At 51.6% G+C, this 24,680-nt stretch overlaps 2 protein-coding genes across 5 annotated transcripts; one reads left to right on the forward strand and one right to left on the reverse strand.

The window, feature by feature from the left end:
* Positions 1–740: 740 nt before the first annotated feature.
* CCNT1 (cyclin T1) lies at positions 741–18,230 on the reverse strand. Of its 4 annotated transcripts, none has more exons than XM_039514292.1 (9): positions 18,035–18,230; positions 17,636–17,717; positions 16,844–16,972; positions 15,891–15,951; positions 13,919–13,981; positions 13,362–13,407; positions 9,663–9,826; positions 9,247–9,317; positions 741–974 (listed from the first exon to the last, which is right to left on the reverse strand). In XM_039514292.1, the coding sequence occupies exons 1-9, from the start codon at positions 18,217–18,219 to the stop codon at positions 903–905; spliced, it is 873 nt and encodes a 290-aa protein (XP_039370226.1). In that variant the 5' UTR covers positions 18,220–18,230; the 3' UTR covers positions 741–902. The 4 variants fall into 4 exon arrangements, 3 of the variants coding, with proteins under 3 accessions (XP_039370226.1, XP_039370227.1, XP_039370225.1); XM_039514291.1 differs by lacking the exon at positions 741–974 and adding an exon at positions 2,013–7,072; XR_005591216.1 differs by lacking the exons at positions 741–974; positions 9,663–9,826 and adding an exon at positions 6,935–7,072.
* Positions 18,231–21,024: 2,794 nt separating this feature from the next.
* Positions 21,025–24,680, forward strand: TEX49 (testis expressed 49). Its single transcript, XM_039514525.1, has 4 exons — positions 21,025–21,197; positions 21,900–22,034; positions 22,429–22,573; positions 24,519–24,680. Exons 1-4 carry the CDS (start codon positions 21,113–21,115, stop codon positions 24,565–24,567), a joined length of 414 nt encoding a protein of 137 aa, XP_039370459.1. The 5' UTR covers positions 21,025–21,112; the 3' UTR covers positions 24,568–24,680.

Genomic DNA, 24,680 nt, shown 5'->3' on the forward strand with positions numbered 1-24,680 from the left:
GGCTGGGGGGAGGGTATGGCACGGGGGGGGGGGCGGAGGCTGGGCTGGGCGGGGGCATTTTAAGCAGAACAATCGTCTGTCACTGCCAGGGTGACCAGATGTCCCATTTTACAGGGACAGTTGATTTTTGGGTCTTTTTCTTATATAGGCTCCTATTACCCCCATCCAGATTTTTCACACCTTTACTTCCTATCACACAGCTACAACTAGCTGTGCCGAGCAAGATAAAATACCCATCTTGGACCATGCTCAGTTACTGGGAGGGTAGCAAATTCCAGCTGTCCTCTGCCATGAGCCATTCCTCCTCCCCTATAAATTCACTGTCAGGCTGGAGCTCAAGTCTTCAGCGTAATGAAGGCGCTGAGAGGCTAGGAGCACCCTATTGCAGTCAGGAGCTTCCTATTTTTCTGTAGCAGAACTGATGAGATCAGGGAGGGTTTTCCCTCTTGTAGTAGTTTACTCACCCTCTTTTTCCTGCAGGAGTCTTAACAAGTGGCACTTCCCCAGCCAGCCAGCCCTGTCAAACCCTCATTAACTCAGCCTCCAAGCTGGGAGGCCGACACTCCCCTCCCCACTTTCAGTATGGGAAACTGAGGAACAACAACAAAGTCTGGAGCAGACTCAGGAGTAGAACCTAGGTCTGCCCTTTCTAAAGTCTGCACCTTAACCTCAAGGTCGGCCTATTTTCCCTTTGTAATTATCAGTTAACAAAATGACAAGAAGCAGTTGAATTTGTTGACTCCTTTGCTTTTAACGTTTATTGATGTGGATAAATACAGAGAGAAACATACTTGACAGCAAGATCCCAAACACCTGTAGCCAAATTAGTTATCCAGCTTCCTGCTGGTTTGTGCAGAGGAAGCTCTTCACATTTTGTATTGGGGGGGAGGATGCAGTAGGTATCAGGAGACAGGCAGCAGTGGGAGGGAAGGGAAAAATCCCAAATTGGTCAGTTTGCAACCACAAGGCAGACCCTGAGTGAGAGATCAGAAAACACACTGATTTGGCTCTTTGGCTTGATGGGGGTTTAAATTAAAAAAAAATTGAATCCAATCTGAGTTTCATATAATCGTAAAAAGGAGAAAGCTTAGCAATACTGCAGTTGTATCACCCCCCCCCACACACACACCAGCTCACCCTGTACAGACTGCCAGTAGTCAAAGGTGTTGTGAAGCACCAGTACTTTGAATGCTGTCAAGTGTTCCTTTCGCATCCCAATAGTGGGGTGGTAGTGAAGGCTCAAGCCAGTCGTGCCCCTCTCAGACAGACAGCGTAGCCATGTCTCACAGGGAAACGAGTTTACAATGGAATTGTAGCAAACTTCTCTTTTTAAAAAATAATGTCCAGAGTTTAAATATTTGTAACACTTCAGAATAGATTAAATTACCCTTCCTCCCCCCACCCCTGCAGTCATCCTTCCCTCCCATCACTTCCCCAAACAAAGGAATGAAGAATTTTAGACCATTCACTTCCTCAGAGGAGAAAAGCATGTTGGAGTGCTATCAGGGGCAGGGCGGCTGTCTTCACAATCAAGCATCAGAGGGGTAGCCATGTTCGTCTGGATCTGTAAAAAGCAACAGAGTCCTGTGGCACCTTATAGACTAACAGACGTACTGGAGCATAAGCTTTCGTGGGTGAATACCCACTTCGTCACACACCTACGAAAGCTGATGCTCCAATACATGTGTTAGTCTGTAAGGTGCCACAGGACTCTCTGTTGCTATCTTCACAATCGATGTTCGCCTTAGTGTCTGTGTGAAAGAGCAGATTCATGACTGCAGGAGGTTAGCTGTGCTGTGGAAAGTTCAGGCAGAGCTTTGTTCTCTCATTGCAGAGGTTTCACAGACCCTGTATTTTTACTCCCCACCTTCTCAAGAAATATGGGGACAAATTGAATTTGGAAGGAAAGATTGGAACATCCATGGAAAGTGTCTGCCAATTTCAGCAGCATTGTACATTTCACATCCAGTGCCTTTGCAGAGAGATGGCATTCAGTGGCTGAGGAAGCCAGGTAACTTACACAGAGAGGCAATGCAGGAAAAGCAACTAGTAAGTATTTAAGGTAGAGCAGCCTCCACCATCCAGTGACTTGCACCCATGCCATTCTTTCCATTGCCAGGAGGAAAGTCAGCTTAGACCAAAGCTCAGTTTGGTCACCACAGAATGCCAAATGAGTAATTTAGAGCCACCTACTTCCATTTCCTGATCCACTAATGCCCACTCTTCCCATCACACCCAAGTTGGTCCCATAGCATATGGGCAGTCAGAGTCTCTGCTCTCTTACACGAACACACCAAGAATTCTGGATAAAACCTACAGGCAATTTTAGATGGTACAGCAGACACTGAATTCATGCATTGAAACACTAGTGATTTCTCTACTCAGTGCATTGTGCTCTTTTTCCATATGGGATGCGAGATGTGTTTAGGGCAGGGATGCCAGCAGAAAGTTCCCCCATGATTCAAGCTGAATTCACTGTATCTTAAAAGGGAAACCCCCCTACAAGTCATTTACCTTTTCGTACTTTTTTTTTAAATCACAAAGGGAAGGAAACCTAGAGAACCAAAGTTCCCCCCCCCCAGAATTTGTCCCCCACAATCTTAACCCAGGCCCCATCCTTTAAATAGGAGCCACCATACAGGACAAATACCCGCAAGGCCTGTGCTCCTTACATACCACAAATTATGCAGGATTCGCAAGCTCACACCTGTTATGAAGGAGATAAATTTAACAGTTGGGTTTTTCCCCCTCCATTTTTTAAGACAGCTTCAAGTTTTACACAATCCACCAAACCAGGATTCTAGCTTCCTGGGTGATCTCAGTGGGAGCTGGTGGGCGCTGAGCACGCTTGAAAGACTGGCCTTTTCATTGCGGGGTCCAAATGGGAACAGAATTCCTGAAGCCTGGCCATGGGATGTACTTCTTTATAGCAGAGGGCTAAGAGCAGTGCCTCAGCCCCAGGGTTAGCTTCGCAGCTGGAAGTTCTAAGAAATGTAGCCATTTAAAAAAAACAGTTTTCCAGAAACTGACAAGACCCCTCCCAGAGAAACCCCCGTCTGTTGAACTCTATGAAGGGTCTGCTCCATCCAACCCCTGCAGAGGCGGCTACATCAGAACAGTAAACTAAAAATCCCTAATAGTGAAAGGGCAGAGCTAGAAAGTGCCTATATCTGTGATTTAAAAAATCCGCATTAATGGCTCAGTTAAAGAGACAGCTAGTGTGCCGCAAAAGCTGCGGGTTAAGCAAAGACCACATCCCTGCTGGGAGTCTCAGTGTTACATATGTAAAAAGGGAATAAAAGTTTTGCACCCAAAACCAGATGAGGCTGGTACTGGCTGACAGCCCTGCACTGAGATAGTCTCCCTGGCCTGGGACAGTGCAGTTCCAGGTTAAACAGAACGTTAAAAAGCCAGGCAGAGTTCAATGCAGGGGAGAGGACGTTTCCCAGAAGCATGTGAAGACAGTTTACTGGAAATTTGGAAGATTATAACCTGAGCCACAAGGGAAAACCTCCAGCTTCTTGGCGAGATTAGTAAATGAAACAAAAAAGCTTGGCCCAAACTAGCAGAGGCTCCCCCGCTTCCACAGCAGCTCTGGGTCCAAGTTCTGTGAGAGAACAACAGCAAAGCAGCCATAGGGATCCCTCCACAAGCTACCCCTAGAGGTGCTCTCCAGTCTGTGCCACACAGATGGCAGGATGGACTTTTCTAGCCAGCAGAAACTCAACTGCTCTAACAATGCTGCATGGAGGACAGGAGACACCGGTAGGCTGATCCTAGAGTCCCTCCCTCAGCTAATCTGTATCTTGGTGCTTTTGCTTGACATCAGCCATCTGCACTGGGTCAGACTCTCCTCTGGGTAAAACTTGCGTCAGTCTGGATCGACTTCAGCAATTTTCCCCAGATTGACACCAGAGTAAGAGCAGAATCCAGCCCAAGCTTTGCAGAGGACTTGTGCATTTTGAGAGGATGCCATTAAAAACCCAGACTGTGACCTGTCTCCAGCAGCTGCCTCTGATCCTAGGAGATGTCAGTATTGCATCTTTGGCGCACATACTCTGCATTAGAGCTACAGTGTTAGCCAGCAGGTGAGGGGCAGGAGGGGATGTTAAATGGTCAGATTCCAAGAGACCTGAGCAAATGCAAGGAGGATTCTGTATTAGGCAGAAATGACAACTAGATCCCTTTCCAGCCACTGCCACCTTCAGGGGGCTCCCGTTCCAAACAGCCCCCAGAACTCAAGCCAGCTACAAGTACTTGACCGCTTCTCTCTATGGGCAACTGAGCAGGCAGAAATACACAGGCAGCAACTCTGGCCCCAGATGGCTGGCGGAGACACAGATAGATTCCCAACCCCCACAGGAATGTCAGCCCAGTGGGGTCCCAGCCCCTTGTGCAGTGAAAACTCAAGTCACGCACTGGCCTGACTGGTCCTGTCACATTCGACCCCGGCCCCCTAGAAAGGACTATTTCAAAACAATTCACTTTTTTGCAGTATTTTTTCTTTGTAACAACAAATAGGAAGAATCTCATTCCATAATGCAATTGAAATACACTTTGAAGCACCCCCAATCACAATTCTGTTTCACCCCCCTCCTGGACACAGCACTGTCCTCCCTCCCCAATCTCACCTCCGCTGTCAGGCTTCCCCCCACAGGAGACTGGAGCGAGATCCCTGATGGCACCTTGCTGCTGCTCCCACAGTGATGCCAGGTCCTGGCCGCTCTAGGCTGCAGACCCTTCTGCATTTCAGCAGCCCCTTCACATAGCAGCCAGCCAGACTCCAGTCACTCTGACCCTGTAACCCCCCTCACTACTGGCACATGGCAGACTGAGCAGGTCACAGCAGTGGGGACTTTTCAGTGGAACCAGCATGATCTGGTAGAGAACTGCCCTTGCCTCACAGTGATGCTGAGGTCAGAGGGATCCTCCCCTCCACAGGGAGGAGGGACAGAGCCAATACCAACCAGTGGGTAAAGCCCTTTGCAAGGGGGAGGTGGTGGTCAGCACCAACCTTATTTCACGAATGAGGAAACTGAAGTGACTCAGCCCAGGTAATGCCCCACGCTGGGATTCCCTGGCTCCATCACCACCAGACCATGCTGCTTCCATTCATGGCCTCTTCGTACAGGTCAGCTCCTGAGCACCTTCTCTACACCACTCAGCGTTCAGCCGAGCTGGAGCGGAGGACAAGCCATACGAGCCCTTCTCACAAGCTCCCTCTCCCAGCCCCTGCAGCAGCCCTCGGGCACTTTACACCCACCTGCCAGCTTCACAAAATTAAAGTGAACAAAACACTACGAACAGATATAACTTATTGTTTAAATTATTTTTAAAATGTCTTTAAGAGATTCTGCGACACGTTTTAGGTACCCCCACATCCCCGCCCCCAGCGCACAACACGCAGAGGGGGCTCTGTTCCAAGAGGGGGCAGGCCCCTGCAGCCCCATGGGATTCTGATGGGGAGAGCAAGGAGAAGGAAGGACATTTCTTATCCTTTCACAGCTTGGAGGACTCCACACTCTAAGACCAATAATAAAAATAATAAAATAATAATAATAATAATAATAAAATAGTTGTGTGAGGCAGTGGGGTCAGACCACCCTGCCCCTCCCCTGCAGGGGGCGGCCCAGATTCCAGGCATGTCTATACAAACTCAGTAGTAAAAAGGACTTTACTTGGGCAGAGGAGGGAGGGGGGGAGGGGGTTCTGAGGGCAGTGGGGGCGGTCGGGGCTTGTCCGTGTTGGCAGCTCTGGAGCTCCCAGGGGCCCTTGGATTCAAGTACTCGCCATACGAGTGGGCAAAGTCGAAAGCCGGGGGCTGGGTGGGCTGCATACCCTGGGCACTCAGCAGCGAGTGCAGCATGTTGACTGTATCCTGATAGTCAATGGCCTGGTTTGTGTTGTGCCCATTAGCCCCGGTGGGGCCTTTGTCCGATTTCCCATGGGTCCCCCTGGCTTTGCCGGCCTGGGGGAAGGGGAGGCCGGCTGCATCCAAGCTGTGCCCGGGAAGCTGGGTAGCCCCGGGGAGGTGGGCAAAGGAAAATTGCATGCCAGCAGCTTTGGAGCTCTTACTGATTTTCGGCTGGTGCTCATGTGCAGCAGTCGACACCTCTTCCAGGAGAGGCCTCTTCCGAGAGGACCCAGACAAGCTGAAGCTTTTATGGGCCAGGGTGCTCTGCTGGCTGCTGTATTTAGAGTCTCCTGGTCGCTTGCCCCCAGCACTGCTGGCCCCAGCCGTGGGCTGCGCATGCAAGTGTTTGTGCGAGTGATGGTTGTGATGGTGGTGGTTGGACAAGTGGGCCTTGTGTTTCTCCTTGTGCTCCCGACTCTTCCCGCTGCTCTCGTCCGAGGAGCTGTGCCGATCTGAGGCAGTCGGCACCTTGATGCGCATTTTGATCTCCTCTGGTTTGGAGGCGAGTTGTCTGTCCCCTCCTCCCCCTGCCACAGGGATCCTCAGCTTCAAGGCGGAGGCCTTGTCGCTCTTTTCCAAAGGAGGGCGCTCTGCGCTTTCGGAGCTGCTGGTGGGAATCTTCAGGACAACTGGGGAGGGGTTGTTCTCCTGCTGGACTTCCCTCTCCCTCTGCTGCTGGACCAGGAGATTCTGTGCAGCATAGGCGTACTGAGACCGCACATTGGCCTCCATGTTCTCCAGCTGCCGCTTCTGTGCGGCCAGCTCTTCAGCATGCTTGGCGCGGTACTCTTTCAGCGACACCTTTGCCGACGGCGCGCTCTTGCTGCTCTGCTTCTGGTAAGCCGCGCCATCCTGCTCAGTGGCTGCTGAGCTTTCGTTAGTCCTGTGAACCTGGCCAGCCTCTAGCTTGTGTGGAGGATGGTGGGTCATCCAGTGCTCTGACTGAAACATATCCATACTGCTCAGATCACTGGGCGAGTCCTCTGCATCTGGGAGGGGAGGCCCAGCTCCTGCAGTCGAGGAAGTTGACATACTCATTAAGCCTGCAATGTTCATGTCAGAATTGTTCCTGGAGATCATGCTGAGAATAGTTTGCTCCGAGAGGCACTCGTCTTCTCCTTGGTCATCTGCTTTGGATTTCTTGGCTGCTTGGGAGGCCTGAAATAAAGCAGCAAGAAAGGGCACTTGTACCTCGGTGGCTTTATGTCACCGACACAGGCCCGGTTACCCACTCAGGGAGAGAAAGGGAGCAACTGCCACAGTGCAGAGTTAGCAGCAAAACAGGTGCTCCCGATCACACAGCTTTGGGGGGTCCTGCAACAAGTTGTACATCTCTCACCTGCTCCAGCACCAGCCTGGGGGAAGAAAACTGTTTGCGAAACACATTTTTGCCCCAGAAGAGACCACACATTTACAAACAGAGACAGCAGCAAAGCACAGCCTGCCCCGGACGAGGGGCAATCAACTGGCACCTGGCTGTGTGTTAGGGCTTTGGGTAGGTCACACCTCTATTGTTTCAGGCAGGGCAAATTCAAGGTGATTGACGCCAATTTTAAAAAGGGCTCCAGAGGAGACCCTGGCAATTACAGGCTGGGAAGCCTGACTTAAGTACCGGGCACATTAGTAAAGAACAAAATTTCCAACCATAGTGTCAGACACATAGATGAACATAAACTTGTTGTTGAAGAGTCAACATGGCTTTTGTAAAGGGAAATCATGCCTCACCAATCCACTAGAATTCTTTGAGGGGGGGGGGGGGGTCAACCAGCAGGTGGAAAAGGGGATCCAGTGGCTATAGTGTACTTGGATTTCCAGAAAGCCTTTGACAAGGTCCCTCACCAAAGATTAAGTAAAGTAAGCAGTCATGGGGTAAGAGGGAAAGTTCTCTCAGGGATCGGTAACCGGTTAAAAGACAGCAAACAAAGGGTAGCAATAAATGGTCAGTTTTCACAATGGAGAGAGGTAAATAGTGGTGTCCCACAGGGGTCTGTACTGGGACCTGTCCTATTCAACATTCATAAATGATCTGGAAAAAGGGGTAAACAGTGAGGTGGCAATATCTGCAGATGACAAAACTACTCAAGATACTTAAGTCCAAAGCAGACTGCAAAGAGCTACAAAAGGATCTCTCAAAACTGGGTGACTGGGCAACAAAATGGCAGATGAAATTCAACTATACATATAAAATGATGGGGTCTAAATTAGCTGTTACCACTCAAGAAAGAGGTCTTGGCGCCATTGTGGATAGTTCCCTGAAAACATCCACTCAAAGTGCAGCAGCAGTCAAAAAAATCTAATGATGTTGGAAATTAAGAAAGGAATAGATAATAAAAAAGGACAGAAAATATCATATTGCCTCTGTGTAAATCCATGGTACTCCCACACCTTGAATACTGAGTGCAGATGTGGTCACCCCATCTCAAAAAAAGATATACTGGAATTGGAACAGGTTCAGAACAGGGCAACAAAAGTGATTAGAGGTATAAATAGGGCTGCCATATGAGGAGAGATTAATAAGACTGGGACTTTTCAGCTTGGAAATGAGATGAATAAGGGAGGCTATGATAGAGGTCTATAAAATCATGGCTGGCGTGGAGAAAGTGAATAAGGAAGTGTTATTTACTCCTCCTCATAACACATGAGCTAGGGGTCACCAAATGAAATTAAAAGGCAGGTTTAAAACAAACAAAAAGGAAGTATTTTTTCCACACAATGCACAATCAACCTATGGAACTCCTTGACAGAGGATGTTGTGATGGCCAAGACTCTAACTGGGTTCAGAAAAGAATTAGATAAGTTCATGGAGGACGGGGGTCCATCAATGGCTATTAGCCAGGATGGGCAGGGATGGTGTCCCGAGCCTCTGTCTGCCAGAAGCTGGGAATGGGTGACAGGGGCTGGATCACTTGGTGATTCCCGGTTCTGTTCATCCCCTCTGGGGCCCCTGGCACTGGCCGCTGTCAGCAGACAGGATACCGGGCTAGATGGATCTTTGGTCTGACCCGGTCTGGCTGTTCTTATGTTTGTGTAGCCCTCATAGCTTCAAACATACAGGTTTAAAGTAAAGATTAGAGGCCACAGAAAGTGGCAGCCCACCCCTCCCCACTTGCTCACAGATAGGGACGCATTACAAGGAATGGGTTTGTCAAGCCCTGGCTAGAAAAGAAAAGGTAGCTCATCCACGAGTTTATTCAAGACTAATGAAAATAGAAACGTATGGTCCGTTAAACCTTAACCTTGAAGTGCCCCTCCCCTGAGCACTGTCAGAACTAGAGACAACACAGCTCGGAAGCCAGAGCAGTGGACAGCAGCCCAAAAGAGGAAATTCTTACCCGCCAGTTGCGGATGCGTTTGAGCCGGTTGGGAGTTTTCTCCAGAATCTGCAGGAATTCATGAGTCAGCTCTGCAAAGGGGACACACAAAAGACAGACAAGAGGGTCAGAGGGAGGATGCAGAGCAGCCACAAGCCAGCTGCCCGCTGCCGGGTGGAGCTATTCATGAGGAGATGGAGCTATTTCAGGAAGGGAAATACGGTGAAGGAGTCGCGCTGACGATTTAAACTCATCCCACTTCATGACTTCTACTGTCTCTATTGCACCACAGAAGCTGCCACACTGGAAACCTTGGCAAGATCAGAAGCCTTTGAAGTCCATGAATTGGTCAGTGGCTGTGTCTGAATGGCAGACCCAGGAACAGATGCCAGGATAATAAGAGTGCCTTTTTGGGGGGACCTTGCTCCAAAACTTACCGTCTAAGAGCTCCAGAGTTACAGTGCCATCAACGTATTCCCACCAGTGCTTCCCGTCCGTGGAGACTGGGATCTCCCAGTTGGACCACTTACAAGCCAGGTGGATACAGACGCAGGCCACAACGGGAGGGGTGTACTGCAGGCTGAAGGTGGTCAGGTGCAGGCTGACGTCACCAGCAGGGAGAGAGAAACAGAAAGCCATGAACTCCCAAGCCTGAACCTCAGCACACACAATCCCCCGCTGAACAGACGCTGCGGAATTGGTGGGCATGGTGGGAACGTTCCTGAAGGGAAAAGGGCAATTCCTCCCCCAATATATCCCTTCTTGTCAAGGCGTCTCTAAGCACTGCCAAGTCACTTGTTACTTCCCTGTGCTGCTCCAACCAATTCACTTCCAGGCTTCTCCACAAGCTCCTCCTAACTCTGGGCCCTGGGGCCCATTGCAGGGGGAAAAGAAGTTAAATTATGCTGGACTTCAGCAGAAGTCCCGAGGCCCAACATCAGAGCCCGAGAGAAGCAGTGGGCAGCTGGGTTCTTGGTAGAGCCTAGGCTCGGAAGTGGGCTCTGCTCAACCTGAGGAGAGATTCAGACAGCTCCATTCCTTCTGCTGAAACAAATTCACATGGTTGGAAAATGCCGATTCCCAAGCCAAGCATAACTCCTGTGAAGTCAACGTGATCAGTAATGACACATGCACCATCGTGAGAGACCCAACAACCAACAATTAAAACAATGAAGCCCACAGAAACTTCCACTCCTGCCTCCTACTCTCAAACCTTGGCTTCCTCAAACCACACCATTTCTGAATGTCAATGGAGCTGGTGGATTAACAACTTCCAACTCAGAGAGACTCTGCAGGACAGGACTGGGCCTCAGCCCCCCGATATGGCAAACAAATCCACTTCATAGGACAATTTATTATGGAGGTGCCAGTCACAACTTTACAGTTAAGGTTGAGCTCCATTTCACAGAGCTTCAACCTTTGCTTTGTATGAAAAATACATTGTATTCGCCACAACTTTACAGCATCCACTCTTAGAATACAAGATTAGCTTCCTGAGGATTTCCTAGATTAATCTAATTGTAGTTAAAATATATTAAAAACTGAGTCCTGTACAAGATTTAGTATATGTCGGTCATCTTTGTTCTGAATGATCCTCTCAGAATGGCAGGTTTCAGAGTAGCAGCCATGTTAGTCTGTATCGGCAAAAAGAACAGGAGTACTTGTGGCACCTTAGAGACTAACAAATTTATTTGAGCATAAGCTTTTATGGGCTACAGCCCACTTCATCAGATGCATAGAATGGAACATATAGTAAGGAGATAGATATACACATACAGAGAACATGAAAAGGTGGGAGTTGCCCTACCAACTCTAAGAGGCTAATTAAGAGAGAGAACTTTGTAGTGATAATCAAGATGTCAAACTGTCTGAAATGGGCTATCTTGATTATCACTACAAAGTTCTCTCTCTTAATTAGCCTCTTAGAGTTGGTAGGGCAACTCCCACCCTTGCATGTTCTCTGTATGTGTGAGTGTATATAATATATATCTCCTTACTATATGTTCCAGTCTATGCATCCGATGAAGTGGACTGTAGCTCACGAAAGCTTATGCTCAAATAAATTTGTTAGTCTCTAAGGTGCCACAAGGACTCCTGTTCTTCTCAGAATGGACTCTCCAAACCTTTGTTTTACTTAAAAATAAATCTAGTGCATGGCCTACATTTGTACAAATGTCAGTTGTGAAGTTAGCTAAGTCATTAACAATCGCTGTAACTAACGGTTATGATTATTGTGTAGGCCCCAAACAGGTTCAGGTAACTTAAATGAGGTCACTGTGACAGATAACTCAGCCAATCACTACTCTACTTCTACAGCCAATTGCCATGCCATAAATCCACTGGTTGATGCCTCAGTGGTCTGTAAGGGAGCCTGGTCTCATGTCAAGAGTTTTCACTGGTCTATTACTTGGCCCAACAGTCACTGTTGCCTTGGACATCAAGAAAACAGTGTCTAGGAAACTTGGAAAGCACCGACACTGGGACTCACGGACAGGGGTCTGCCACCCACACCCCTCTGCTTTCACAGAAACTGGGCTCAAACACAAGCCTCTAAACCATTAAGTCAATTGCAAATTAAGAGCCAGATCTGCCAGTATACTAGGGTTGCTATGTGCTGCTCTGGTGATGCAAAGCTGCTGTAATGAGTTTAACTAGCCAGTGGGCTCTGACTGCTGTGCACTGCTCTGGTGTACCAGGGAACCTGCCCTTAAGAGTCAACATTTTAAAGAATGATTTAGGGTTGATAGTACAGAACCACAAATCACTAAAACTAGCACACTGTAGCATCTCCTTTGTGTTTCTTGTTCTGTAAGTTCATGTCTGAAATGTGTCATTTAAAAAGAAGTTCCCAGACAAAAAGCTACATTAAGATGGAGTGAAGGTTGAGAGCATGCATCAGTAACATCAGGATTAAAAAACAGTTCAGCAGAGATCCTTGGAGCAATCTGCAGAGGTGGGAGAGAATTACTTCCATTTAACAGAATGGCAGGAGAGAGTGGGACTTTCCCAAGATATATATATGTGTGTGTGTCTCTCTCTCTCTCACACACACTCACACAATCAGTGGCAGAGCAGGGAATAGAAGCAGATTTTCCAACTGAGGCCTTATCTACACTAGAAACGGACTATTGGCATAGCCAGACCACAAGTCACTCTAATAGAGATGCAGCTTATACAGTTCCCCAAATAAGCTCTGCCAGCAAAGCTATGCCACTTCGAGATGTGGTCCCCCCACCTCCAACCAACAGAGCTATGCAGGCAAGACTTAAGTATACGAAGCCTAAGCCCCAGTTCACCTGCTGAACCAGTCCTTTCCGATGCAGAGAGCTTCATACCTAAGGGCATGTCTCTGCCTTTTACATTTTTCACTATATTGCTCTGCTTTGCTCCAACATCTCCTCCAGAATGAAGCCTAGGTGTCTCCAGTACACATGGGTGAAGTTAAACAACCTTTCACTGAACCCGATTCCATGCGCTTGCATGAAGTAATGGCTGCAAGAATTTCCATTTTTTACTCCTTTTTTTAAGAGCTTCCAATGTGGGCCTCTTATTGGTACTGGAATTAATTTTTCAATCCTTATTTGAAAATCTGAAGTCACCTCAAGATCTTTTAAGAGAAAGAAGCCAAACTGCCTTAGTTCTTTTCTAAGTCCATCTCTTCAGGAATAAACGTCTAGCATTAGACCAGTGCATACCACGCTGCCAAATCTCTCTGCTTCCTCGCATTCCCCCATCTATCTGTACCCACCTGCTGTCTTGTCAGGTGCAAGGCTCTCTGGGGCAGGAGGCATCGCTTGGTTCTGTTTGGACAGTGCCTAGCACCAAGGGCTCCCAGGCACTTCAGTAATGCAAATAAGCACTTACAGTCACTTCTTCAAATACTCCCTTTAAAATCAATTTCTTCTTCTTCTAACTGCCCAAACAGAAGTCTGCACTGTCCAGGAGCTGCCCCTCATCTGCTGTAGACTGCTCCATGGGGCAGGGACCCTTTCTTCTGTTGTACAGCACTAAGCAATACCCCTACACACCCTCCCAGACTCACTAGATAATCCTCCAATAAGTCCAAATGGCATTTCCCCCCCACCTCCAGATAAAACCCTCTGCTAGAAACATAGGAATCAATTCAAAGTAACAACCTGTTGGTCGCCATGAAGTAGGAAGTTTGTGCCAAATCCTTGCTGGCTGGAAAGGGAAAGGAAAAAACAAGAGTTAGCTTGAACGCTTTGGCAGAGACTTCCAGGGTACTAGTCTGTTAGAAGTACAGGCTTCTACAGGGAGTGGCCACAGAAAGCACAGAACTGGATATGAAAGATCCCACTGGTTTGATTTGTTTCAGTTCTTCCCCACAGCAACAGAAAACTTGCATTTAACAAAACCACTGTGCTGTGCTTTACAGCAACTTAAAATTATACCCGTTCCCGCACCCATTTCAGAAATTTGCCACTGCAGCATCTTTACTTCGACATTAGATACCCCACAGAGTGTTTCATGGTGGGGTATCTGTCTGGGTAATTCACAGGGACCATTGTTAATGAATGCTCCCACCTCCTGCTTACACAGCCCTTTTCAACCAAAGCATACCATGTTATTTAAACTCTGAGCTCTCTAGAGGAACCACTTAACCCAGCACGGAACTACAGCCACCTCTGAGGGAAGGTAGCAAGCATTCAACAGCACACTTTAGGTCTCTTACCTCGCACTAGCTGCGTGCACTTCACCACGTGCGTATGGGGGTGATCAATAGTGATCTCGAACCCTGAAAGAATGGCAGAGACACGTGGCCATTAGGTAACAGACATGGCACCCTCATGGTTTCACATATCGCACATGCCTCCTGCTCCTGGGGAGGCAAGTCAGCTTCCCCTCTGCACTAACAGCTCACACTTTCTGCTCAAAGGCAAGCAGAAGGATCAAGCTGTCCAGTCTCAAAACTGGAAGGTCACTGGTTTCCAAGCAGCTAAATAGCTTACTGCTGAAGAGACGTCACTGGAAACAAAACACCTATTAGGGATTTTAACTAGGACAAAGCCTCTTGCAGCAGCTGGAAGGAAGAAAACTAGCATTTGCTCAAAGGAATTTGTGTCACCCAAAAAGCCACAAGGAAGCAGGTGTCTTCCATTCGAGGGAGCCTGTAGCATAAATGTCAGATGAGGTTAATCCTTGCTTCAGTTTTCCATTCAGTTTTGCAAGTTGTTTTTAAGATGACAGCCCACATGCTGAGCATCCGCTTTTGTCCGTTTACTTCTCTCACCAGCATATTCATGGCAGAACTGGGATTCTAGAAGAGGCAACTGGGAGGACCGAGCACAGGACAAGGAGCCAGGAATTCTACACTTCAAATGGTGACACCAGAGCTACCTTGCTGTGTAACCGTGGGCAAGCCACTTAACATCTCTGGCCCTCCCTTCTGCACTCCAAGATAGGGATGCTTACCCACTTCACAGGGCAGTTAGGTGTAGTGAAGTTTTGTCAAGAATTATAAAGATGTAAAGTGCTATTAACTACCTTGCAGGCTAAAGACTAGTGAGAAGTGTTTGAATAAGAACATAAGAAAGGCCAGACTGGGTCAGACCAAAGGTCCAGCTAGCCCAGTATTCTGTCTTCCAACAGTGGCCAATCCCAGGGGCCCCAGAGGGAATGAACAGAACAGGGAATCACCAAGTGATCCATCCCCTGTCGCCCATTTCCAGCTTCTGGCAAACAAGAGACTAGGGATACCATCCCTGCCCATCCTGGATAATAGCCATTGATGGACCCCTATCCTCCATGAACTTATCTAGTTCTTTTTTGAACCCTGTTATAGTCTTGGCCATCACAACATCCTCTGGCAAGGAGTTCCACAGGTTGACTGTGCGTTGTGTGAAAAAATATTTCCTTTTGTTTGTTTTAAACCTGCTGCCTATTAAATTCCTTTGGTGCCCCCTAGTTCTTGTGTTACAAGAAGGAGTAAACACTGACTTTCTCCACACGTGTCATGATTTTATATACCTTTATCATATTCCCCCTTAGTCATCTCCTGACTTAGTCGTTTCCTGAATGAATCAGTAAAGATCGTTTTTAAAAAAAACAGAAGATTCTCTTGGCTTTTTCTTAGTCATGGTTACTATAAACAGAAGCCTCTACCACTCAGGTGTCTACAGAGCCATAGAAAAGGCCAAATCTTAGTAGTAGAGGGCTACATTTAAAAAAAAAAAACTCCAAATAAAACTGATGCTACAATAACCCATCTGAACGTGAGCAGCAAGCAACCTGATCAAAACAGGAACATTCATTCTAGGCTCCCTTCGCTATCCAGAGCGGATTGTCTCCTATTCCAGCCACTGGATTAGAGTAGCGCACTCTTACAATTTATAGCACTTGCACCCAGAGTAACTGGCATCCAAGCAGAACAAAACCTGTTGGGGATAGAAACAAGCCAAACTCTGCATGTTTAAGCTGTTAATAACTCAAAATAAAGAAAGTGAAACCTGAAAACACATGTATTAGAAGCAAGTCATGAACTGGTGATGTGAAAAAAGTTTGTTGCCTGGACTCTTGCTCTCTCATTAGCCAGCTGTGCATCTTCCCTCCAGCTGTGGAGAAGACTGTAGGGTTAGACTCTCCGCTCTGCGGAACCCTCTGGGTCTGGGATTCGAGTGGAAGCCCGTCCGCTTTGAAAAACTTACCCAGGGTCTGCAGTATAATGCTCTCTAGAATGACCAGGTCTTGAGCTTGCTGCAGGTAAGCCTGGGGTTGAGAGGACAGGCAGGTTACTCACGATGAGGCACTCTGAATAAAGCCTGCACATTTCTAACTCTCTCTCTCAGGGAGGCCAAAAAAATAAAAATAAAAAATAAAAATCAAGGGAGAATCTTTATCCCACTCAGTACTAGAGGGAACTGGCACAGATTCCCTCCCAGAAGAGAGAAAGCAGAGTGCTGGATGGATACACTCCCCTGCTAATGTTCATTGGACGTGGGTTGCTGCGGCTGGAACTACACGCTTTAGTCTCTCTCTCTCCGTAAGAGTTTTAAACACGAAGGGACATGTCAACGTGAGCAGTGTGGGTTAAAATTTAACCTTTTCATCAATTTTGTTCTACAAACTTTGGCTCCTGGATAAAGCTTCCCCCTTTCAGCAGGGTTGGATACTCAGTTCCAATTATGAAGGGCTGTCATGAGAGATGGGGAAAATGGAAACATTTTTAAACAATCTCACCATTAGGTGGGTGGAGAGAGAATTGAACTGCATACACCATTTTCTGCTTTGCTACATGTCCACTCCCTACTCAGAAGCCTCTAATACAGACACGATTACATGGCACATCTGATTCTTTTGTTCACACCCGCATAGCGGAGGGAAACAGGAGAGATCACAGAGCAGGAGAGACAAGTCATCTGCTCTGAAGAAGCCTGAAAACTGTGCTGTACAATAGTGGTTGATTTGAAAGCTACATTCTTCAATGTAACCACTCATTTGTAGAACAGATGGTTATGTACTGGAGTTAATGAGATGCTTTAGCCCCACAAGTTACTTCTGTTACCAGGATTTTACATTTCAGGATGCAGTACCCTTTGAGGATGTTCTCATCCCTCCCTCTCGAGCATGGAAATCATTCTGCTGGTGTCTGGCCACTTACCTCACTTCTAGTGTCTGGAAGGGTGTCCTGAGGATGCAGGCATGCATGCGCTACCTTGATTACATGCTCCAGCTTCCGAGGCTGTTCCTCCACCTTGGCTGCCAAGAACAGGGCTGCTGGTGCCACAGACTTCATGGAGAGATAAAAACATAAATGGTCTCCTGGTTCAAGTATTCACAAGCCTGTAATGTTAGCGTCCTGATGGGGTCTGCTCCTATGAGATGGAGCAATCTTAGAGCTCCAAAACCATTGGATTTACTGATTTCCTCCAGGCCTCAAATACAGAGATAAGGTGGAGATACAGATCTGAGGGGACACTCTTCCTGTATCCCATTTAGATGTCTAGTAGGAAAACCTTAAGCTTTTTTTTTTTAAAGCATCAGTAAAAGTTCAGGATTAAAGCTACAAAAAGTCAATGTCTAAGACTGACTAGAGAGAACAGTCACATAACCAGAAAGATCTTTTAAAGATCCAAAGACTGTCAGCTGTGACAAAAGTATAACTACGGTACTGTCAATTACATTACAGATTTTGCCCAAAGATATCGGCCAAAGCTCACAACCTCCCCTCCCAGGTAGGTCAGTGTTACTTCTATTTTACAGATAAGTCAATGGAGGTACAAAGAAGTGATGCGCTCAGGGCCACACAGCAGAGGAAAAGAGCAGAACGAGAACCCAGATCTCAGGACTCCCAGTCTTGAGCCTTGGGCACAGCTTCCCCCACGTACTGCCCGGGGAAAGGCGGATAACGAACATCGCGTCCTGGGCAGGCGACAGTCCGGACGATACTCACATTGCGATGGAACTGGGTGAAGGACTGAACCATGTAGAACCGGTGCATGTACACGATGGCGGTGTTGATGGTCAGCTGAGAGCTGAGGGCGCAAGGTTAAGAAAAGGGAGACGGGAAGTTGTGCCTGTCCGGCTCCTCCTCCGCCGGCGGGCAGGGCCGGGCAGGGGGTGTCCGCGGCCCCCGCCCGCCGGGAGGTGTCACTGGACACACGTGGCCTGACCCGTGCGGACTGTCACCGCCCGGCGGGAAGGGGCCGCCCGCCCCCGGGCACGGCCCCGAAAGCCCGCGTGCGGCCGGGAAGCGCCCCGCCGGCCCCGGCCGGCCCCGCCCGCCCCGCTACGCGAGCCCCAGGCCTCGCGGCCTAGCCCGGCGCGGCCCGGCCCGGCGCGGCGCGGATACACGTTGAGGCGCTGCCCCATGTCCTGGAGCAGGTTGGCCGCCTGCTGCCGGTTCGAGAGCTCCTTGTCCGGGTCGAGCCCGGCGCGCCGGGACGGGCTCCGCTCCAGCTGCTCCCGGCTGAAGTACCAGCGCTTCCCCGCGCCGCCGCCGCCGCCGCCGGCCCCTCCGCTCGCCGAGGCCTCCATGGCGATCCGCGGGCGCGCGCACGCCCCGCCGGGCGCGCACGCGCAACGTCGCGCGCGCATGCGCCCCTGAGCCCGGCCGGGGCCCCGCGCGGCGCCGAGCGCGCGCCGGGGGCCCGAGCCGGGCTGCACTGCGCATGCGGCCGGCACGTGCCCAGTTCAGGAGTACGAGCCGAGCCCGGCTTGCGCGCCGGCTGCTGCTAGGCCCAGGCTTAGGCCGTCTCTGCGCATGTGTACGATCTGGGGAGCCTAGGAGCAGAACTGGGCATGCGCAGGAGCCAGGCCCTCAGGGAGGCGGGCACATAGCTGGGTGGGGATGCTGGCTTGACTTGTGACCCTTCCAGCCAGCCTGACCCCTGCCCCATGACCTGTCACCCCAGCCCCTGTGACCCCTATAGCCCCACTTGTAATCCCAGCCCCCGTGACCTCACCTGTGACCCCGTGACCCCACCTGTGACCTCCAGCCCCATGACCCCTATAGCCCCACTTGTATCCACAGCCCCTGTGACCCCACCTGTGACCCCGTGACCCCATCTGTGACCTCCAGCCCCATGACCCCTATAGCCCCACTTGTATCCACAGCCCCCGTGACCTGCGACCCCATGACCCCACCTGTGACCCAGACCCCACGACCCCTATAGCCCCACTTGTATCCACAGCCCCCATGACCTGCAACCCCATGACCCCACCTGTGACCCCCAGCCTCATGACCCCTATAGCCCCACTTGTATCCACAGCCCCCATGACCCTAACTGTGACCCCAGCCCCCATGACCTGTGACCCCATGACCCCACCTGTGACCCCCAGCCTCATGACCCCTATAGCCCCACTTGTATCCCCAGCCCCATGACCCTAACTGTGACCCCAGCCCCATGACCTGTGACCCCATGACCCCACCTGTGACCCCCCCAGCCTAATGACCCTTATAGCCCCACTTGTATCCCCAGCCCCCCAGTGACCCTACCTGTGACCCCAGCCCCTGTGACCCCAGGCCACCCCATGGACAATCACAGCTGTCTTTAGCCCAGACTGTCTGATTCCCACCAGCCAGAACCCAGCTTCCACCCCTTACTCATATACCAGTGGCTGGCTCTGCGTTCACCATAAACCCTCAGAGGTGAGAGCTGCCCCTCTCAATGCACAGCAGTGTTCAGAGAAGCAAACAAGATAAAGGGGGTCCTAAGGAATGGGGCAGAAAATAACATACCACCCTACACCTGGGGGGCCCTTGCCTGGGATGTGGTGTTTCTCCTCTATCTTGTTCTGACAGTGGGCAACGTAAGGGATTCGGAGAGAGGCAATGAGGTTGATTACAGACCTGGAGAAAACATACAGAAAGGGACTGAAAGGACTTGGACTACGTGAAGAAAGAAGAGACATGACGGAAATTTGTAATGTAAACACTGGAGAAGGAACTCGGGTCGGGTGAGCCATCTCCTATTACAGGGGAAAGGTGACAACCAAGGGCATTTAAATCTGATGAGACATCACTTTCTACAAAGCACAAGTAGAGGAACTCACTGCCACAGAATATAGCTGAGGGCTAAAGCTCAGCAGGGTGAGCTAAAAGGATCAGCCATTTATATGGCCAATGAGAACATGCACAGACACAGCGTAAAATCTGTATTTTACAAGAGACAGAAACGTCCCTGCTTATGGGGATGAACCCTCCACTCAGTGACGGGGGAGGATGGCACTTTCCTTAGGGGAAGGTTATTCTACAACTGCTCACTTCAGGGTGTCTTGCCCTTCTGCCCCTGGGACTTGCCTCTGTTGAAGACAGGATGCTGGATTAGATGAACCACAACCCTGCTCAGCCATGGCAAGTCCTATGTTACCCATGTTAGTTTACACCGGGGGCCAGCATGAAATAACAGGGGACAAAGAAGACTGCTGGGAAAGTTGGAGTCTTCCTTATATCATACGAGTCCTCTCACATTCCCTTCTACTATTAAATGTTTGTATGATGGTTGTGCCCCAAAACCTCAGTGGGGGACAGGGCCCCCATTTCTGAGCACTGTATGCACATAGAAAAGAGACAGTCTGCACCTGGAAGTTCTTATGATCTAGACACCAAACATCTCCAAGTGCCTGAGAAATGCCACAGATAGCAGGATGCCAGACCCTTTGCCCACACACACACCCAGCAACACCAAAATACAGACACCCTGGGAGCAGGCTGGCAGCAGCAGAGAGAGAAGGATTCATTTGTGACCAAGGACTCCAGAATGTTATTTCTAAAGATCAGTGTTGCTGACTGGCCCATCCCAGAGATAATGTATCCTCAGCAGGCTGAAGGACAAAGTGACCCTATGCCTACAGAACTAAGGCTGCTGCAAGGTCCATGAGAACTGTTTCATGGCTCCTAATGCCAGCGTTTTCATAGAACTGGATGGACACCAGGTTATTTCACTCAGAGCCACCAGGCAGCCGTCAGATTGGAGTGACTCCTAGTTGCTATCAATCCGCACTGGATTAAAAGCAGTGGGCTAGACGCGGCTCCGAATCCTATTTTCCACCCCGAGCTAGGCGCCTGGAGCGCAGGTACAGTCGTGTTGCCAGGGCTTCCCCATTAGACAAACACCACGTGAGCAAAGCTCCCTGAGCTGGAGAGGGTTTTGGAGGGGCCAACCCTCCCCCGTTTAACCCCTTCCTGGAGTTTGCTCTCAGTTACCCCTGAATTAACAAACACAACAAAACCAACCCAGCCAGCAGGCTGTTGTCGCAACTCCCTCCCATTGCAGCCACACACCCACATTCCAGCTGGGCGGGCGGAGAGTTGCCAGCCAGGCTGCAGGGGCATCTCTATGGCAACAGAATCAACAGCTGCAGAGCCTGCCAGTGCCTGGAAAGCGCCTTCGGTGGCTGAACGGGGAGGCCGTGGGCGGTTTGGGACATGGCTTTCTTCGGGTTAACATTCCTGGGGTACCAGGAGCCCTTCTGGGAGAGAAAGCTGGCATTAGAGAAGCCTGACGCAACAGGTAGGAAGAGAGCCCAGACGTCACAGTGATGGGTGCATTCGAAACAGACACAACTCGTTGCTGGGCCAAGCGCCTTGGGGAGCAGACTGTGGCTCTTTGTGGGGGCAACAAATCACGAGGCTTTTCCTTGGGCGATGTTTGAAAAACTCTGACCCCTGGTCCCCTGGAGGGGTGTCCCAGTGGAGTGGGAGGGATACAACGCTCTGCTTCTGGCATGTGTCAGTTACTAAAAACCCTTCTCCAGTCACCTCACAGGGTGGTCTTGGTATTAACCTACAATACAACCCACCTAAAGCACACCACTCGACAAAGCGTTCCAGCAGTCCCGCGATCTCCCAGTCCCACGGATGGGGGCCGGAGAGTCTCTTCCAGCCCCTTTAAGTTGCCTCTGGCCTCATGTTCCAAGCACCATCTTGCCAGATAAGGGCTGGCCAGGTCTCCCTGCAGGAATCACTGTTCCTCGCTGGCTCTTTGAGCCTGCAGAAGGGCCTGGTTCAAACCCCCTCAGGGCATCAGGGACTGAATCTCATCCACTGCTGATGGCCGGCTAACGGCCCAGGTGTGAAACAAGTTTAGCGGGTCTCAGTCCAGTTCTTGGGGGACAGGTGTCTACCCCAAAGCCCCCCACCCTAAGCCCTGAGCCCCCTGCTGGTGCCATCTGCTGGGCTTGGTTTTAAGTTTCCTTCTTGTCCTTCCACTCAGGGCCAAAGGCGCTCAAAGGGGGATTGTTTCACCCAAAGCTCCCCCCCATCGTCCCGGGGCGCTGTGATGGCACAGTGCACCAGGGGAGCTACAACCGCTACCGAGAGGCTGTGACGCAGAATCAGCTCCAGAGATGTAAGTGAACAGTGGGGTCCAGCTCCAGAGATGTAAGTAAACAGTGGGAGTCTAGGCATGACAGAAGAGGGAATATGGAATCAGGACGCCTGGGTTCTAGGCTGGCCTCTGCCACAGCCTCCCTGTGTGACCTTGGTCAAGTCCTCTCCCCACGTTACACATGGGGAGGACGATACTAACCCCTCCCACGCACACACACCAGCGGGAGACGCGGTTCGTTGGCCTTTGCAAAGCACTGGGAGATGCTGGGCAAAGAGGGCTGGGAAGGAGTGGTGCTCTGCTCTGCTCAGGGCAGGGCGCTCCAGCTGCCCCCTCCCCCCAGCAAGCGACAGCGACCCCAACAAGCTGGATGCCCTCCCTAACAGCCTGGACCCTCCCCTCTGTCTGATTCTAGCCCCCAACCAAGTCTTCAGGGTCCCAGTGACTTGTGCACAGGACTGCGGCTGGTGGCTGCCCAGGGATCCCATGGTCCGAGCAGAGGAGGCCACCCCCTGGATGACGGTGCCGAGGCATCCCCTGATAAGGAGCCCCATGACCAGGTGAGATCGTAGTGCCAGCAGCAGAAGGGACAGCACCCCATGAGAGCTGCCAGCACATGGGGAAGGGGGGAGCCCTCCCCCCGCCATCCTAGGGACAGAGCATGTCTGACCCTGCTCCCACCGAGGCTAGTGGCGCAGCATCCACACCCAGTTTGCTTCATGAGGCCCCTCTCCCAGCGGGCAAGAGCCCCAGGATCCGAGGGTGCTCGGCGCCTGGCAGGAGCAGAGCTCACCCGTGGCATGAGAGCAGCCTCCCCTCGGGCCAGTCGCACACAGCGGGTGAGGGAGGGGAGCCAGCCAGTTAGGAAGGTAGGAGAGCAGCCAGCACGGTATCCCGGCTCTGCAGATCACCCTGCAGGGCGAGCATAGGAGGGTCCCCGGAGGTCTCAGCTCCACCAGGCCGAGGCAGGGGGGTTATGGGGCATTTCTCACACCTCACTGGGTTGAAGACTCAGGTTTGGGTCACTTCTGGATCCTCAGGCCCCAGCTTTGCAGGGGTGAGGCTGGGGAGTCGGGCACCCTGGGAACGCCCGACCCAAACAAAGCCCCGAACAAATCCAGACGCAGGCAACTGAAACCTGCACAAGCAGCAAGCGGCCCCTGAAATCCAACACACCCCCAGCACCCATGAGCCCAGCTGCTTTGGTCTCCGTCACCCCGGTCTGGAGACATCACCTGCCGCCTCAGACCCTCCCACGCTTTGCAGATGCCCAAAAAGCCACCCTGGACCCAGCTGAGTCTCCCTGGCACTGCTCTTTGCACAGCCCATCACCCCCGTGCAAAGCAGGCGTGAAACACCACAGGGGCATCTCACACCCACTTGGCACTGGGGCCAATGCCTGGGCAAGGTGGTGGTGCCTTGAGCGCAGCATCCAACTTACCAGAGCCCTGGCTCCAAGGGCACGCTGGGTCGTAACCCGCACCCAACACCCGGTGCCCATGGCGGCCGGTCCTGGCACGGGTCCCTGCCCGTTCTGTCCTGCCAGGCACTGCCTGGGCTGCCTGCGAGCCTGGCCCGGCCAGCAGCCACTGGGGGGCAGCAGGGCACCAGCGGCTCCGCTCCCCGCCCGATGTCCCAGAGACAAGGCACTGGCGCCCAAGCCAGAGCGGGCAAAGTTCAAGGCTGGCACGGGGTGGCTCCAGCCGCTGCCACCCAGGGGCCCCCACAGCCAGGAGCTCCCTCTCCGCTCCCATGTGCCACACAAAGGGACCTGAATCGACTGGCTCAGGGGGCGGGGGGCAGGCTGGCAGCATTGCGCCTCGGGTCCTGGCCCCGCCGCTGGAGCACAGCCCAGGCAGCTGTTTATCCGCACGGGCAGGGAGCACATGACACTCCGGCCCTTAAAGCAGTAGAGCGGCTTTGTGGTCCAGTTGGGGGGTGCCCCCCCTGCCCTGCCCACCTCCCACAAAGTGGGCAGCGCCAGCCACCGCTCTGCAGCCCTGTGGGGGAGGCCGGGCACTGGGTCCCCCCAAGTCCCTTGGAGCCACATTCCCAGCAGCAGTTCCCCGGGGGGGCTGGCTCGGGGGGGGGGGCTGGCTCTGGGGGGTGCTCTGGAAATGGGGCCCAAGCTCAGCAGCCCAACAACGGAGGCCCTGAATCAGCGGCTGCCAGCCGGACAGGGCAGCCCCCACCCCGAGCCCCTGCTGCTCCCTCTCCCTTCCCCTCCCTCCTTCGCAGGTTCTGGGCTCCAGGACCGAGCTCGGATGGGGGGCAGGTTTCTCCCCAGGCCCTGGCCACAGCCCCCACCTGACCGCAGGGTCCTCAAAGCAGGCGCTGGAGCATGGCATGCACAGGCCCCACAGCGGGGACTCCCCCTCCCCGCCCTGGGGGCTCCTGTGCTGGCCTCAGCCCTGGGGCACACCCATCCCGTCCTGGCCCGGTGCTGCCTCCTCATGCAGGGGAGCTACCTGGGCCGGCGTCTGACGGCTCCTTTCCCTGCCCTAGGTTCGTGGACAGCATGGGCCTCAGCAACCCCCATTTCAGCCTCTTCTGAGCGCCCCAGTGGGCCCCACCGCCGGGCCCATCTGGCCTTCCACAGACATGGAGCAGCCCCGGGTGCTGGGGCCTGGCAGGCACCGGGGCAATAAAGCGATCGAGGCGATTGGG

Source organism: Mauremys reevesii, linkage group 25 (genome assembly GCF_016161935.1).
Source record: "Mauremys reevesii isolate NIE-2019 linkage group 25, ASM1616193v1, whole genome shotgun sequence".
Lineage (NCBI taxonomy): Eukaryota > Metazoa > Chordata > Testudines > Geoemydidae > Mauremys > Mauremys reevesii.

What these genes read in the sequence shown, in the direction of transcription:
- CCNT1 (XM_039514291.1), bottom strand. Translation starts at nt 18,219, where the DNA reads ATGGAGGCCTCGGCGAGCGGAGGGGCCGGCGGCGGCGGCGGCGGCGCG. An exon ending in TCACCCAGTTCCATCGCAAT is followed by an intron (nt 16,973 to 17,635) that starts GTGAGTATCGTC and finishes CTCTCCATGAAG; the next exon opens with TCTGTGGCACCAGCAGCCCT. An exon ending in CATTATACTGCAGACCCTGG is followed by an intron (nt 13,982 to 15,890) that starts GTAAGTTTTTCA and finishes CCATTCTTTCAG; the next exon opens with GGTTCGAGATCACTATTGAT.
- TEX49 (XM_039514525.1), top strand. Translation starts at nt 21,113, where the DNA reads ATGGCTTTCTTCGGGTTAACATTCCTGGGGTACCAGGAGCCCTTCTGG. An exon ending in AGAGAAGCCTGACGCAACAG is followed by an intron (nt 21,198 to 21,899) that starts GTAGGAAGAGAG and finishes CCTTCCACTCAG; the next exon opens with GGCCAAAGGCGCTCAAAGGG. An exon ending in ATAAGGAGCCCCATGACCAG is followed by an intron (nt 22,574 to 24,518) that starts GTGAGATCGTAG and finishes TCCCTGCCCTAG; the next exon opens with GTTCGTGGACAGCATGGGCC.